This window comes from Adelges cooleyi, unplaced genomic scaffold (assembly GCF_023614345.1).
Source record: "Adelges cooleyi isolate 19-005CV unplaced genomic scaffold, UGA_ACOO_1.1 ACOO_flye_CR_arks_rails_tigmint_CR_PRNA_9, whole genome shotgun sequence".
In the NCBI taxonomy this organism is placed as follows: Eukaryota; Metazoa; Arthropoda; class Insecta; order Hemiptera; family Adelgidae; genus Adelges; species Adelges cooleyi.
The window spans coordinates 13,280,589-13,297,311 of NW_026096579.1; the positions used below are offsets into that span (position 1 = coordinate 13,280,589).

Consider the following 16,723-nt stretch of genomic DNA (forward strand, 5'->3'; position numbering starts at 1 on the left):
CAAAACAGTTTCTGTACCAACAACGTTTTCAACTAAAATCAAATTATTTATTAGAATATATTAGTAATCAAAATATCCCTACATAAAGATGAGCGGTTTCCTATAAAAAAATGAAAAGGTTAGGTTATGTTCTTAAAACAATAGTTCCTAAAATCGTGCATTTTCCGAGATAAGTTTTAATTACTTTTTTTTTTAAATAGCTAAAAAATGTCTCTTAAGTCAAAAACATAATAATAAAATATTTACGGTTAGTAACTAGGTATAGGTTAATTGTGAGTGAATGGAGCAAATTTAAATAATTTGTTTTTTTAATAAAGTTATTAACAAATTTTAATTTATACTCAATAGTTTTAATTTTAAGATGAAGATATAAAACAACTTGCATTTACATTTTTCCTCATTGGTTTGCAATTAATCCTAACATCAAACATGCCTAAAAAATGTAAACGTTTAATTTAATTAATCCCGTATAACAACTGTGGCCTTATATTATTATTGAGAGACGAAAATGGCCTAAAGATATTTTTTTTTTTAGATAGAGGCTTCTCTTTAAAGTTTTCATCGTTTTATTTGCGTCTCCGATCTTTTTTGAGAAAAAAGTCTACTGTTAATTTAACAAATAAGAACTATTTTATTTTTCAGTATTTACCATTAGACGCTCGATAAATATCGATTAGGCACCTCATGTTGTTACGTCCCCTTAATGTCCCTATAAAATAGCCCGTAACCTAATTTAAACGTAGAATGTACATAAATTATTTGTGTTCAGGTGATTGCTAATGTAATCCCCTAGTGTATATTGATCAGAATATTAAATGTGTATAAACATTATAAATATATGGAGAAATTACAATTATGTACCCTTGGCAATAACCACATACGAAATGTATTATTAATGTGTTCATTATTTTACAATATAAATTCAATGACAAATTAAAAAAAACAATTCCTTGCTATAATTACGGCCGTCATTAATAATTCTGGTTACGTTATGAGCTTTTTTGGCGCTTATTGGTTTGATGAATGATTATATTGTTTATTTCATCAACACACTCAAACGATTAACATATTATATATTTATTAGATTATCACATTCTATAGACACTTCAATCAAAATGAGTTTTTGTTTGTAAATAGTTTATAATTAATATGGAACAATCGATGGACTCAACTGAAGAGAGTAATAACACCATATAATTAATACAATTTTTAAAAAAATGCAATTAATTTAATAACGCAGTTTGAAAAGTTCTGTTGTAATATTATTGGTTAAATTTGTAAGCAAAGTAATATAGAATATAAAAATATATAAATAATTGGTAGTTTTGTTGAATTAAGGCAATAAGATGTTATACATACAATACGCGTTATAAATAACGTTAAAGAAATGAAAAAATAAATAAATTTATCATCTTTCAGCCTTAGATGATAGAAATAAAATAAAATGATATAACACACAACAAGCTAAATTTATACAAGCCGTCTTGTTCATTTTATTGATGGTCGCAGATTATTTTGGTTTGAAATTAAATAGATTGAATTTTTATGTGTACTTGGTGCTATTCAAACGCGAGATTGTTTGGTAGATATTTCTGTTTAGAATCCAAAATACACAAAAGATTTGGTAAGACAAAAATTGAATAAATAATCTCATCAATTTCTCATTACTCTCTAAATTCAAATGGGCCTGTAGGCGGTATCTTCGGTCCTATAGTAATAAACTGTTGTCATTCGTGTGGGAGTTTTTCTGAGATGACAAATTTCGGTTCGATTTGGCAATGGCCAAACTCCTGACTGGACTTTAACGTTTAATCTTACGATGGTTTCCTTAATGTCTGTCCTTCGAGTGAAACGTTAACCAATAGTAAATCACCTATAAGAGCTCTGGCGCACCGCCCGTGTTTGTTTGTACCTACCCAAGAAATTTCTGCCTTCTGTTGTCATTTAATAAATCAAAATGTTGCTAATGATCTACCTCGAACTTGAAACGACATAATACAGTAGTGAACACTTGATAGTATCGCTTGATAAAAAGATAATGTTTAACATTAATGTACTAATTTTTATAACATTTTTATGAACTCACAATCTTGTTATTTTCTCAGTTTATAAATAAAACCTCCACAATAGTAAAATAATGCAGATTATAATTTCATTTTGATTAAAGTAAATAAAAATATACGAATGTATCACATTCTAAAAATTATATTGTATTCAATATAAATTATTGTAATTCTATTGTTTTGATTTAAGAGACAGTTGGTATATTATTATTATTACTGCAGGATATAAAACATTGTTCACTATTTAATCTATACGTATCAAAATTGATGGTGCTGCTAAAGACTAATTCACAGATGAGGGCACATGAATGGGTATCTCAGCTATAACATGATTGACAGGTTGTCTTTCAAATGGTGTTAGTCAATTCATTGAACCGAATAATAATAATGCACTTATTTTATTTTGAAACTAGAAAATAATAAACAATTATTTTATCAATTTAGTATCTCATCATCATCATCATGTAGCTTAACGGGCCATGGAGGCCCTACGCTGCCATCATGAGATGGTTTCTTGACGAATTCGCTTCCGGGACGGGTCGTCAATCCGTCGCCTATTTAGTATCTATTATAGATAATTAACTAGATAAGAAAATATATAAAAAATTACCCTTCACCACCAGAAATGATACATTTTTCAGTAGTAGTTTATTTGTGGTGTTTGGTAGCAAATAAAATAGGACCTTGTACTCACTTTGGGCCTCATTCTTTGGTAGGGTGCAAAATCAGATTCTTGGATTAAAACGGCACCCAAAAATTTTAAGCAAAATAATAATCACTTTTCTTTATACTAACTTAATTTTAATTTTTGGAAATTATAATATACGATTACATTATATATTGTTTATTTTGTTAGATTAAGAGTTAGTTCAGTCAGTTTATAACCTAACCTAATGTCCCCAGTCACCTATGCAGTGTGTATTGCTGATTAATAAATAAATAAATTTATATTTTGAACATAAATTAAAATTGTGTTGCATAGGCGCAAATACGGGGGGGCTAGGGTGGGCTTAGCCCCCCCAAAAAAATTAGGTTATGCATACAATTTTGAAATACAAAAATATATTTACTTATATATATATATATAAAAAAAATGTCCAGCCCCCCCAAATTAAAAATTGAAATTGCGCCTATGTTGTGTTGTCTAGTTATACATTATCCACGAGATATTTTCTTGTTGCGCGAATATATGGGCAAGATTTTCAAAACATGATTGTACCAACATAACATTCCATTAATTATAATAATGTCACTCTTTCTAAATGTAAATAACTAGAAAATGCTTTGTTATTTGTTGTATTAAACGAGTAACTCTCTTTAATTAAAACTTTGTTACGCTAAGGATGTTAGAATTTCGTTAATAATTTATCGTCTCTTGTTGTCTTACAGCTTAAATAACTTACAATATTTTACATCTTTGTTAAACATTTTACTTGTACCTTCATTCTTCCTCTCTTTTTTGTTTTCACGTAGAGATATTGCGTACAATGCTATATTATAATATGGAGGTGTTTGTCAATATTTTACACAAATAATATGCATAGTGATAATTTTTTTTTGTATTAATACTGGTCCATCGACAAAGTAGTTAAATGAAGACATAATGATCTCTTCTCACAATGTGATCTCTAGGCTTCTGTCTTATAATATACATAATTGGCTAGCTGTAGACTTGAATACGCTGTGCCGTATTATAATAATTGTATTACAGTCGACAGAAATTTGCAAGGAGTTAATTCCTTTTATAAGTAAAAAGACCGAGTTGTCTGACGCACTATAAATTCTCAGAAACGTCAAGATGTTTGAATTTTTTTTTAATTTTAAATTCGTTTAACTTTTGCACTTGCAACGTATTTACTCGGCTAAATTGGATTGTGTACTTTTTCTTTAGATGGAATTTAATTATAAAGTAGCATTTATTAAATGAAAGAAAATTATCTGTCTCCACTCACAAGGTAAATTTCAAAGAATGATTATTTACGTAGGTAAATTATTCTTGTTGATCAGTGATCAGTCTAAATTAAAAAAATATTTCACATGGTATTTTTATAATTTTATAATGTATTTGATTTTATAGTACTAATGCATGCATAAAAAAAAACATAATTAAATTACTTGTACAGAAAATGTTTTAATATAATATGTGTAAATGTGTGGTTTAGTGTACAAAAAAAAGTATAAATAAAGGTGGTAACCGATCAATTAATATCATACCAGTCAACAACTAATTCGCTTAAACAATAACTAAATACATAATACCTACAATTTTTCTATAATTATGGCCAAACTGCAAAAAGGAGTCACCTGTCGAACAAATGTAGAATCCAGGGGTTATAGGGAACGGCTTCTTTAGATTACTCTATGATTCAGCTATGGAACATTTTTTTTTATTGGTTCCAGACTTTAATAGTTATAAACTTCTTATTATTTAGTTCCCCGATATTTTTTATTTAATAATTTTTTTTTTTAACTAGTATAAATTGTGATTCATATCTCATATCTGTAATGACTATAATAATAATTTAAAGTATTTATAAAATACTAATTATAATATTGTTTAAATGTTTATAATATATTTTTAAATAGGAGAAGTATGTTTTCCAAAAGAGTGAATTAGCAAAATAATTTGTTCCTTATTCGTTTTATTCCGTATTTGATTTACTTATAACGAAATGTTTTCAGACGGGATCAACTGAATTGAAAATTTGTTAAAAATGAATGAAGTTTCGTTAACTTGCTGAGCACATAGGTCTCGGAGTGATGGAATGAGAGGTGGAGGGTAACAGCAGGTTGGCTGTATATGCTTGAGGGTGGCGACGGTAGTCTTATTAAATCTGTTTCGGACCATTTATCAAGGTCCCTCGTCATTCCCTCCGGTCCAATTCCAAAGAAACAACAGCAAACACATACAATATTGCACAGTAGCCGAAACGTCGCCAGATTCACAGATAAAGTTGTTCGACAAACAATATGGTGTATTTTGCGTTTAATATTGTACATGTACATAATGGATAGATGAGATGGATAAAAATCTGACAAGGGTCAGTGCTTGTATAACAATAGGAAGAAAAGGACCAAAGAATGTTGTAGGGAGAATTTATATTTTAAATAGACAGGGAATCTAATAAAACAATACCATCACAACGTCACGGAAATTGGGCAAAATGAAAGTAAAGCATTTTACTCGGAGTTGCCATATTGGCTAAAGCCTCTTTGAACAATAATATTTTCTTAAAAATAAAAACAATATGATGTAAAATAACGGGAAATTAAACATACTTTTTCTATCAATAAACAATAGGCTAAGTTGTTCAAGATAGTATATAAATGTTTTTACACTACACGAGTTTAATTTAAGTCGAGTTTTTAAGAATTTTAGAATTTTCTTAAGATATTTTAAACTGACATTCTGATTATATCTTTACTACATAAAACATTAATTGAATGTATTATGGCTTTACATATTAGTGATGGGAATTTGAAAATGTGGATTTTTTTCTTCAAAAAACGCTATTTATGCTATATAAAAAGCTTATAAATACAATATATAAATTTGAATTCAAGTAAAATGTTTAAAAACACAACGCCAAAAAACTGAATTGAATTTGGATTTCGGATTAAAGTAAGTTACATTTCAAATAAAAGGTAAGATGGTAATTTTATCAAGTGTTTTTACTTCTTAAAATAATAATTTAATAATTAAAAAAAAATTTAATAAGCAATTTTATAAAAAATTATTAACAATTATTTTTCCAAAGAAAAAAAAATATTTTATCACTATAACGACTGACTATTTACATTTTAGGAATGCTATTTTATAAGAATAATAATTAAGACACACAAAAAACTGATTACATATAAGCCACCACGGTTATTGTATGCGGTTTTTTTTCTGACTGCCGCAAAGGGTTTTGGAGTTTAATATATTCTCATCTTACACAAATATACCGTCATAGCGTAATCTAATTTGCGGCAAAATAGAGTATTTACGCATAAAGATAATTTCGAGGGGTAAAGGCAACCGGCCAACATCCGCATTAAATGTTGCCAGCAGCTTTTGTGAGGCATTTCTGTATTGTGTCTCTAGTGTTATTGGCATTGGGCTTTTTAACGAGCGCTACTCACGTTTGTGTTCAAATACATCAAAAGCACAACGAGTATGATACTATCATAATTGATATTATCTCGGCATAACTGAAAAAAAAAAAGTTTAACTAAAAAAATAGCCGCGGTTATTAAATTGAGTTATTCAAAAAAAAAAACATCAGTTGTTGCTTTGACCCGGATAATTATTGGAAACGAAATAAAGTATGTAAATTCGATTTTATTCAGACAATCGAACGGCCAATTTTGTATTTTTTAAACGAAATAGCTTTCAACTGGAGATTTTTATAAGTTGTGCGTTGTGCATGTGTGCATGGGGGAGGGGAAAGGTTTAGTATAGCGTTATTTTGCAATAGCAGCGGTGCGGGTATTAATCAGTTGCGGTTTCCGGCCAATTAACACCGGTCAGCCGTGGTAAACGGTTCGTTTAGAAGAACATCGCCGCGGTCGTTGTTAACTTTGGCCGCTATTACTGCTGCACGGTGGTCGTGACTAGCCTGAACAAAAGCGCCGAAAATTTATCGCTTCGGCCCGATAATGTTCGTTACTATAATATATTATTATACATATAATAATGTAGGTGGAAATGTCCTTAGTCATGGCAATGTTATCCGATGACGTGCATTGTTCCGTCGATCGTACCTACATTATGATGTGTATACGCGGACAATATATTCATTTAAAACCGACAATTTTCGCTGTTTCCAAACGTCTATTATATTATTATTATTATTCACCGCTGGCCTCTACGGGCTGTCCGGCACAATCAGTCAATAGCTAAAATCATAGATTATCCTATTACGAATTCAAAAAGAAAATATTATAAAATACCTCTCGAAAATTCACATTACAACTCGAGTATATTTTGTCACATATTATCTTATGATTTCACGTAGAAAATCCAATGACGCGATTTCCATAATTTGTTATGTTCGTGTATTTTTTAATTATAAATGTTAAATAACATGTAATATTCGCAATTTTTTTTTAAACAATAGTTTCGATAAATATGGCTGCTAAAACCATACGTAGCATAAAAACAATGGACGATTATTATAATACACATTCTTCGAACGTTTAGTATTGTTAGTTGATTATGTTCTTTTTTTTTTTTTGAGATTCTGCATATGTACAATATATCTCGACAGTTACAAATAATTAAACAATAAAAAAACGGCTAATAGATGTATACAAAATTAAAACAAAACTTAACAAAATACATTAAATAGAAAAACCAGCCTCGGTAATAAAGGAAACAATGTGTAGGATGGGAGGTTCGGAATTGGAATTGAGCATAGAATGGATATTAAAAGGAATGTTTAAGGATCTAAGGAAATTAGATTATGTTCTTTATTATCTTAGAAAGACGTTTAATTTTAGTATTATACTCGTAGTAATATTGGCCGAATAATGATTAATGATCTCTTGTTGATAAAATATTAGTAATGTTAGGTATGTCTTATTATATATTATTATTATATTATAATAATAATAATAATAATATATAGACACCTTTTCCAACTTAAAAAAAAATAATTTGTTTAATTAAAATATAATTGCAGGATAACGCTTGTGTACAAGAAAGAAATGTTATTTTTTAATTTTTATTTCAAAAATTATCTATCAGGTCACAATATAAAATCAATTTATGTAGGCCAAAATATTCTAAACTATAAATAAAGCATATTCATATTCATTTCATGTGCTGTCACTGGAATTGGGTAATAATACTTAAAAGTAATACAATAAATGCCAACGAAACATAAGTGCGTAATATTTATTAATCAATCAAAACTACATTTATATAATATACTTCATACATGCAATAATTTAATAATATTTAATATTATTTTAAATAATATTATTAAATAATCAAACTTTATCATTTACTTAATTTTTTTTTATACTGTGTATGTTTTCAAGGAGGGTTTTTTCTATTTGGTTCACAGTGAGTCTGCCTTCTGAAAGTACAAAATATCATACAACTTACAAATAAATTAGGCCAACAGAGTTGAGAATAAGAATGTTTTCCACTAGAAAAACATTTTTATTTAAAATAATTGTAATTTTAGAATAATATTGTAATAATTAATTATACAATATAAGTAAAACTTATAACTAAAAAATCATGATTATGCATCTCACATTTTGCTAATTTTGTTTGTACATCATTAAAAAAAGATCTCACATTTTTTAAACTTTTTTAAATGATTCACGAATTTTAATTTTATAGTGTAAAAAATTTAATTTATTTAAAGCTATATAAATGACAAAATGTAGTATTAAAATGTTTTTGCAGTAGTTTTTGAACATTTTATTCAACACAATTATTAAATATTATACTACTGTTTTATTACTCAGAAAAGAGCGGAATAGTCTTGCTCGAAATTCTTCATAAGTCGGGAATAATCTATTGCTTTTATTCATTTCCTGCTTTAATCCGTCAATTACATGTATCAAATCATCATAGGTATTACGGCCATTCAAATTTCCGTACTTCAAGGTCATGTTATTAATCGTTTCCTACTGTTACAAGAGTAATAATTAGACATTAAATATTGTATTACAATTTACAAATAGCACTTATTCTTCTTTAGTGAAATACAAATTACTAACAACAAGACATTATATATGCCATAAGGTTTATTCTGCATAAAAAAATTAATTTTATAGTCCTTAACGCATGTTTTTCTTAGTATTAAAAATCTTTGTTTTATTTAAATTCTTCTATTCATGTCAAAAAACAAAAAGAAGTAGGAAATGGTTTTTCTATTTATTATTTATTTTACGTGTAAAAAATCATTTACTATGCAAATCGAATCGTATTACTGTTTGGAAGTTCCTATGTATACACTTTTTGTTATAAAAGAAAAATAATATTATTCAAGATGCCAAAAGATAAAAAAAATGGAAAAAATCACTTATAAAAATCTATCGATGCCAAAATGAGGGCGATAAAAACATAAAATAAATTTACTACAATTAACATTTTAGAAATAACAGCATACATTCAATAATTTTAAACTATCATAAATACTTGTTATAGTTAAAATAATTGAATCTATTTTACACAGAAGAATTGATAGTTTGAATAATTTGAATATCTTCACACAAACAACCTAACGAGGCTTTTATTTGTAATTTAGTAATATAGTTTTTATTTACCATTTCTTTCTCATCTGCTCTTGTTACAAACATTAGGGCAAGGTCATAAACCTCATTCAATGTAAATATACGATCTGAAAGTATAAAGTATTACACATTTTTAATAAACGAATCATCTTTATTTCAAATAACTGTAATTCTACAAATCTTATAAAATGTCCACTGTTTAAAATGTTTTCAACTTTTTATCAGATAAATAAGTTATGACACTTAGTTTAAAAAAATATATATTTTTAAAGTTATACAAATGACATAATTGATTTTTAAAATGTCTTTTAAATAATATTTAAACATTTTACTCAACATATCTATTGAATAATTTTCTTTAGTTTATTACTTGGTTCAAGATCGAGTTTCCTTTTCCTTATAAAAATATCTGGGAAGTTTTCTGATAATCTGGTTTCGGTGGCTACTAGGGTAAGTACATATTTTAATTTACCAAGGTTTATGAAATCATGCCCCACAATTTCTGTGACTATGTCTTTAACCAACATCTATAATTATCAGAATAAGAATTAATTTTAAAAATGTAAATAATAGTTTGTATATAAAATTGAGCTAACTTAAGCAAAATAAAAACGCCAAACTACCAGACATATTATATGCCTTGCGGAATTTTTTAGTATTATTACTTTAATTTCAGATTAGTTAAGGAATTAATTAATATAATATGCTTTGTATCTTTTTTCAGCATAATAACTACAATTTCTAAGTAGTTAAGGCATTTTTTTTTGTTCTTAAGAATTGTTTATAAGTGAAACATTTTTTCAAAGTAATAATGGGGATGGTAAGAACATTAAATACATTTTTTTAAAAATATATGTATACTCGTATTGGGTTAAAATGCCAAGTACAACCTAACGTTTGAATAACCACGTTTTACTGGATTTCTGTTTTTATTATTTTTGCTATAGTCATAAAAAGTATTTTTAGTTTTTTGCTTAGCTCTTTTTTTTTATATTCAGATATCTAAAAAGATAAAAAAAAAACTGAAAAATAACTGAATGTGATAAGATCACCTAAAAAAATCCTACGATGACCTAACGAGCCTTTTATTTGTTATATAGTATTATTGTTATGTAGTGTTATAGTTTTAACATAAATATGTTTTTGGGACGTACACAACTTTTTTTTTCTGACTGATTTCGCATAACCGATTTTTGTAACGTTTTTATTGACATGAATGTGTTTTATGGCGGGGGGTCATCCTTAAAATTTGTCCGCAACGTCACGCTGGATGTCACACTTGGCGGCGGTGGAGGTGAGGAGAGGAGATTAGAGATAAAATATTAGAGATAGGAGTTTTATTTACCATTTTTTCCTCATCTGCTCCTGTTACAAACTCTAGGGAGAGGGTAATAACTTCGTCCAATGCAAATATACGGTCTGAAAGTAGAAAGTATTATACATTTTTTACACAAACAAATCTTGCCAACTAAACTTGGACAACTAAAAGTTGTCCAGGAAGAAGAGTACAGTAATAAATAGGTTACCTATAAGACATGTCAAACCTACCGATGGATACCTCATGGAATAGACTGAATCTCACATTTTCGAGACAAGCGGGGGCGACCTTACAGTGAAACATATTCTAACCTAATGCAGAAAATATGAAGACGAACGAACAAACCTTAATTTAGCAACCCACATGGACACCATTCTGGGACCAAAAGTTAAAAGCAATCGCACTTCAATACGCTTCCTTAACCAAAACCAACTCTTTGACCAAATTTAGAAACTCTCTTTAATTTAAATTGGTAAACGGGGAAACTTGTTTGATGTTTCAGTATGTACTAAAAAAAATGTAACTAATGGTCCCAGTAACCTAAGTTGTTAATTTAAGATAAAAAAAAAAAGGAACACTATACTCAACATATTTATTGAATATTTTTCTATTGTTTATTACCTGGTTGTACATTGAGTTTCCTTTGCAGTACAAAAACACCGGAGGACTCTTCTGATAAGCCGGTTCGCTTTGCTACTTCAGTAAGTAAAGCTTCTAACTTATTAGTGACTATACCATCTGGCCCCACATTTGCTGTGACTATCTCTTTAGTCGACACCTAAAAATTTCAGAATAATAATTATACTTTAAAATGTATATTAATATTACATATAAAACGGAGCCTACTTTAGCAAAATCAAAACGCTAAACTACCAGACACAATATAATATGTCTTGCGACCACATTAATCAAAATAATTATGTGTAAAAATAAGATAATTTTCCGTTTTATCGAAAAAACAAAATTGTAATTCTCGCTTTCTGTATTATAAACTGGAAGAAATTGTTCAGAAACGGTCTATTTATTATTTATGTTATGTGTAAAAAATCAGTAACAAAATTATTCACATTCGAGGTCCCAATGTATGAAAACAAACATATTATGAAAAAGTCCTTCTGATGTAAAAATGAAGACGTTAAAAAAATAAAACAAATTAAATAACAGTATAAATGTGAGAATTTTTACTAATCATAAACACTAAGTACTTTTTATAGTTAAAATAATTAAATTAAACTAACAACTTAACGAGCCTTTTATTTGTAATATAGTATTATAGTTTGTATTTACCAATATTTCCTTATCTACTCCTGTTACAAACGCTAGGCAGATGCTATTAACTTCGTCGAATGTAAATAAATGGTCTGAAATGTATTAAACATTTTTTAAACAGAGGATTCATGCCAAATGAGTTAAGAATAACAATGTGTTACACTAGAAAAACATCTTTATTTCAAATAATTGTAATTGAAATTTTTTTTATGTACATCATAAAAAAGGTCGCCTATTTTTTCAACTTTTTATCACGTTCATAATTATTACACGACCTCTTAGTTAAAAAAAAAACAAATTTTTAAATTTATATACAAATGACACAATTGATTGTTTAAATGTCTTTTGAATAGTTTTAGAACATTTCACTCAACATATTTATTGAATATTTTTCTATTGTATGTTACTTGGATTTTGAGCGAGTGTCTTTTGAAGTACAAACATATAGCTCGACGTTACTGATAAGCCGGTTCGCTTTGCTACTTCGATAGCTACAGCTTCTAATGTATTACTGTTTATGCGATTAGGCCCCACAGTTTTTCTAACTATGTCTTCAACCAACATCTATAATTTTCAGAAAAAGAATTAAACTTTAAAATGTATATTATAATTTACACATAAACTGGAGCTTACTTTAGCAAAATTAAAACGCTAAACTACCAGGCATATAATATGCCTTGCAGATTTTTTCAGCATAATAACATCAAATTCAAAGAAGTTAAGACATATTATCATATTGTTTTTAAGATTTTTTTATATGTGAAAAAGAACTCTGCGAAGTAAATAAGTGGGGATAGTAAGAACATTAATACCTTTTCTTAACAATGTACATTTGGGTTAAAACGCCAAGAACGAATTAACGTTTGAATACCTACTACAAAAAAAAAAAATGTCTCAAATTTTATTGGATTTCTTTTTTAATACTTTGGCCATGTCCATAAAAATCATTTTTAGTTGTTTTTTTATTCCCAAAAGATAAAAAAAATGGAAAAACAACTTAATGTGAAAAATATATTTTATAAAAATCCTTTTTAAAATATCTACGCGAAGATGAGGACGATAAAAAATAAGATTAATTTACTAAATTATAATTTACATTTTGTATATAACAGCATTAACCTAAGAATTTTTAGTAATTATAAATACTAAATACTTGTTATAGCGATAAGTATTTAACCTATTCTACACAATAGAATTAGAAGTTTGAATATTTCGCATACCTATAATATGTAAACAACTAACGAGCCTCATATTTATAATATACTTTTATAGTTTTTATTTACCAATTCTTCCTCATCTACATCTGTTACAAACGATATGGTGTAGATTTTAACCATGTCTATTGAAAATTCAAATTCTGAAAGTACAAAGTATAATACATATCTTAAATAACCAAATTAGGCAAATTTAACCGCAGGGGTTTGAGAATATTATTGTGTTACAATTGCAAAACAACTGTATTTTAAGTTAATGCGATTTAAATATAATGACGTCATATTAAAATATACATTCTTAGTAAATTACATTTTTTAATTATAAACTGGTCAAATATATCCTATTTTATAATTTTTTATTTAATGCTATAATTTTTTAGTTTAAAATAATAAATTGATTTACAGCTATATAAATGCCAATCGTGATTGTTAAAACGTCTTTTCAATAATTATTGATAATTCCATGGAACATATTTTAAGTATTTATTGAGTATTTTTTATTGTATATTACTTATTTTTAGTTCTTCCACTTTGGTGATATCTAAGGGGACCATGCCGAGCCCTCTTGCTACTTCGTTTATTACAGTTATTAATTTTTTAACTTCCATTGTGCCATTAGGCCCCACATTTGCTTTGATTATGTCTTTAATCTTCATCTATAATTTTCAGAATAAAAATTAAAATTTAAAATGTATACTATAATTTATACATAAACCAGACCCTTCTTTAGCAAAATAAATACGCCAAACTACCAGACATATTATGTGCCTTGCGGATTTTTTTAGTATTATTACTTTAATTTCAGATTAGTTAAGGAATTTTTGACATTTTTATGTCTTTGCTATGGCACACACGCGGAAAATCGACACAGCTGATTTTACTGATAAGAAAGATAAGAGATAAGGGAAAGCGGTAAGAGATAAGAGGTATGGTTCTTACTTTGGAACACAACCGGAAAAATCGATACATATCTGTTGTATTCACAACGTTCAAAATAGAACTGAATAATAAATTCAATAATTTAAGGGGCCACATTTTCTATGAATTGTTTTGGGCCAGATATTATGAAAACACTAAAATATCAGCCAGGAACTTAATATGTTTACTAGCCACCTTAGATACATAAAAATGTATCTCGTAGTGTTGCGGACTCGTACGCAAGCTGTTAAAATATAATATGTAATACCAATACTCAATGGTAATACCTATGTGAAAACCTTTAATAGAGCCTTGCATTATCGTTTCCGTTTCCCCCACATTTTTTTTTGTGTATCTTTTATTTTATTCTTATTGTTTTTAATGAATTATTTACAAATGAAAAAGTCACTTAAAAAATGTTTTCGAAGCAAAACTGTGTATGGTAATAACATTAAATACATTTTTAAATAATATATTACGTTTTGTATATAGTTAAACATGAATCTAATTAGTATACGTCAACTATAAATAAGAAGTGCTCGTAATACTTACAGCTTGATCAGGAGTTGGTTCAAAACCCTGACATTGCGTAAAGTATAACGTCACGCAGAAAAATAAAACAATATTACTCAAATACATGTTAATTTTTTAAAAAATTAACTCGGATCCAGAAAAATTAATTATTAGTAAACACTGTTTCAAACTATTCGATAGTAGTACTTATGGCGATTTTATAATTTAATGGAAATATTGTACAATTGATTGATGACTGTGATTCAAGCTATGATTTTTAGTTATTTAAAGTAATGATTTTTGAATTACCGCAGAACCTTCTATAAGAATATATACTTCAGGAATGAATACAGTTTAAAGTTTGTAGCTATCGAGCTGTTTGCTGTAAACAACAGAAGTTGAAGACAGTGGTGCAAACCATTTTAAATTAAGTGGGGGCAAAACATAAGTTATCAAAACACCTAGCTAAGGAAAAAATGCGAATCTACAGTCTAAGACAAGAATAGTTAATTATCTATTAAAACATACATTTTTGTTGTAGCTAACATCCAAAGCTTTTGTTGTTTTGTTCGTTATTTATTTTTCGGCAACTGAGAAGATATTTATACTTTAATAAAACATACATTGTAAAAAACATCTTAACATACATACGTAGGCTATTATAAATATTTTCAACTTCTATATTATTATAAATAATAAAAGCGTTGGAGGAAAAAACATGATAAAACTTTTTGTAGATAATACCTTTATTATAATACTATTAAAATGGTTTACAATTTATTGTATTTTCTTGTAGTATAAAAAATCCCTCCATCACCCTTAAATTCGGGAAAGCTCCAAAAATGTTATATTGTTAGTTCGAGTTCCCTCGATAGATGTTCCATTATTTTTTGGTGACAGAAAACTGTCTTATATTCTAGTTAACTAATTTTGTATTATTGTGTTCATATTTTTTGATCTCCTATTATATAAATTTAATTCATCTTCATTCTTTAATTTTTAGCAGTTATGAATATATAAATGTTATATAATATATCTAAATTTAATTTAATATTAAATTATAACTATAAATGCTGTTATTAGGACAATGTAATAGAATTATATTGTTCCTTTAATGTATAAAATAGTTTTATACTATAATTATTGAAATATCAGGATTCTACTAAAAAATAGTTCAAACATTTTAGTAGGTCATCTATACAAGCAATAAAACGAAATACGCTAAAAAAACAATCGTTTTCGATAAACAAGAAACCGTACAATTCGTATGGTATATGTACAGTGTTTAGAACCATTTGATGTAAATCGAATACTGAATAGTGTTTGTAAAATAAATAAAACCTTTTGACTATAAACTTATAAAATATATTATTGTGTCGTTAGTAAAATTATGTCAACAAGGCACCTTTTGATTCTCTATTTCACTGAGTTTCAAAAGAGGTTATCTACGTCTTAGGGCAGTGGTTCCCAACCTTTTTGAGACTATAACCCATAAATTAGATTAGACATTAGCAAATACCCCTCTGTCCCAAAAAAAGGGGGGTAATTACCCCCAGGTTGGGAACCGCTGTCTCAGGGTAATCAAACTAATCAGATTATCGGGATACAAGAAACTATAGTTTTGTATAGTCCTGAATCTTCCTGATTAATATGCCAACTTAAATAATTTTAATTAAAAATTATAAATTATTCCCTAACAAACCATTTTATAAAATAAAACCATTTTTCAAAAAAATGAATAAGAACCCTTAGTTTCCAAGACCGCGATATCAATAATGCTTTCTGCGAAAACCTCAGTCTATACAAATTTTTTATGGAGATTCTAATATACCTATCTGCAATATGATTACAGTTATTGTTGGCAATTTGATAATAAATAAATGAGCAGACAATGTAACAATTTATAACCTTTTTTCGTATTAGCCATTAAAATCATGCTGATGAGTTTCAGATATATCCATGCCGATAGTTTTAAGCCGACGTTTCGGAATCTTTTAATTTATCGCCATACATACCTATGTTTATAAATAATATAATGAAAATATTTTTCGGATACCTGTTGACTGTATGTATATTCACTCATACACGGCAACCGAAAAATTGACTACGTTTAAAATGTAATGACTTCAGATTCGTTGGGATTGGGTAATAATACTTAAAAGTAATACAATAAATACTAAAGAAATATAATA

At 27.7% G+C, this 16,723-nt stretch overlaps 1 protein-coding gene across 1 annotated transcript; it reads right to left on the minus strand.

Moving 5' to 3' along the window:
• Positions 1-8,057: 8,057 nt before the first annotated feature.
• LOC126846285 (uncharacterized) lies at positions 8,058-13,756 on the minus strand. Its single transcript, XM_050585575.1, has 10 exons — positions 13,612-13,756; positions 13,170-13,243; positions 12,294-12,450; positions 11,905-11,978; positions 11,239-11,395; positions 10,645-10,718; positions 9,670-9,826; positions 9,333-9,406; positions 8,525-8,690; positions 8,058-8,128 (listed from the first exon to the last, which is right to left on the minus strand). Exons 1-10 carry the CDS (start codon positions 13,754-13,756, stop codon positions 8,058-8,060), a joined length of 1,149 nt encoding a protein of 382 aa, XP_050441532.1.
• Positions 13,757-16,723: the final 2,967 nt, after the last annotated feature.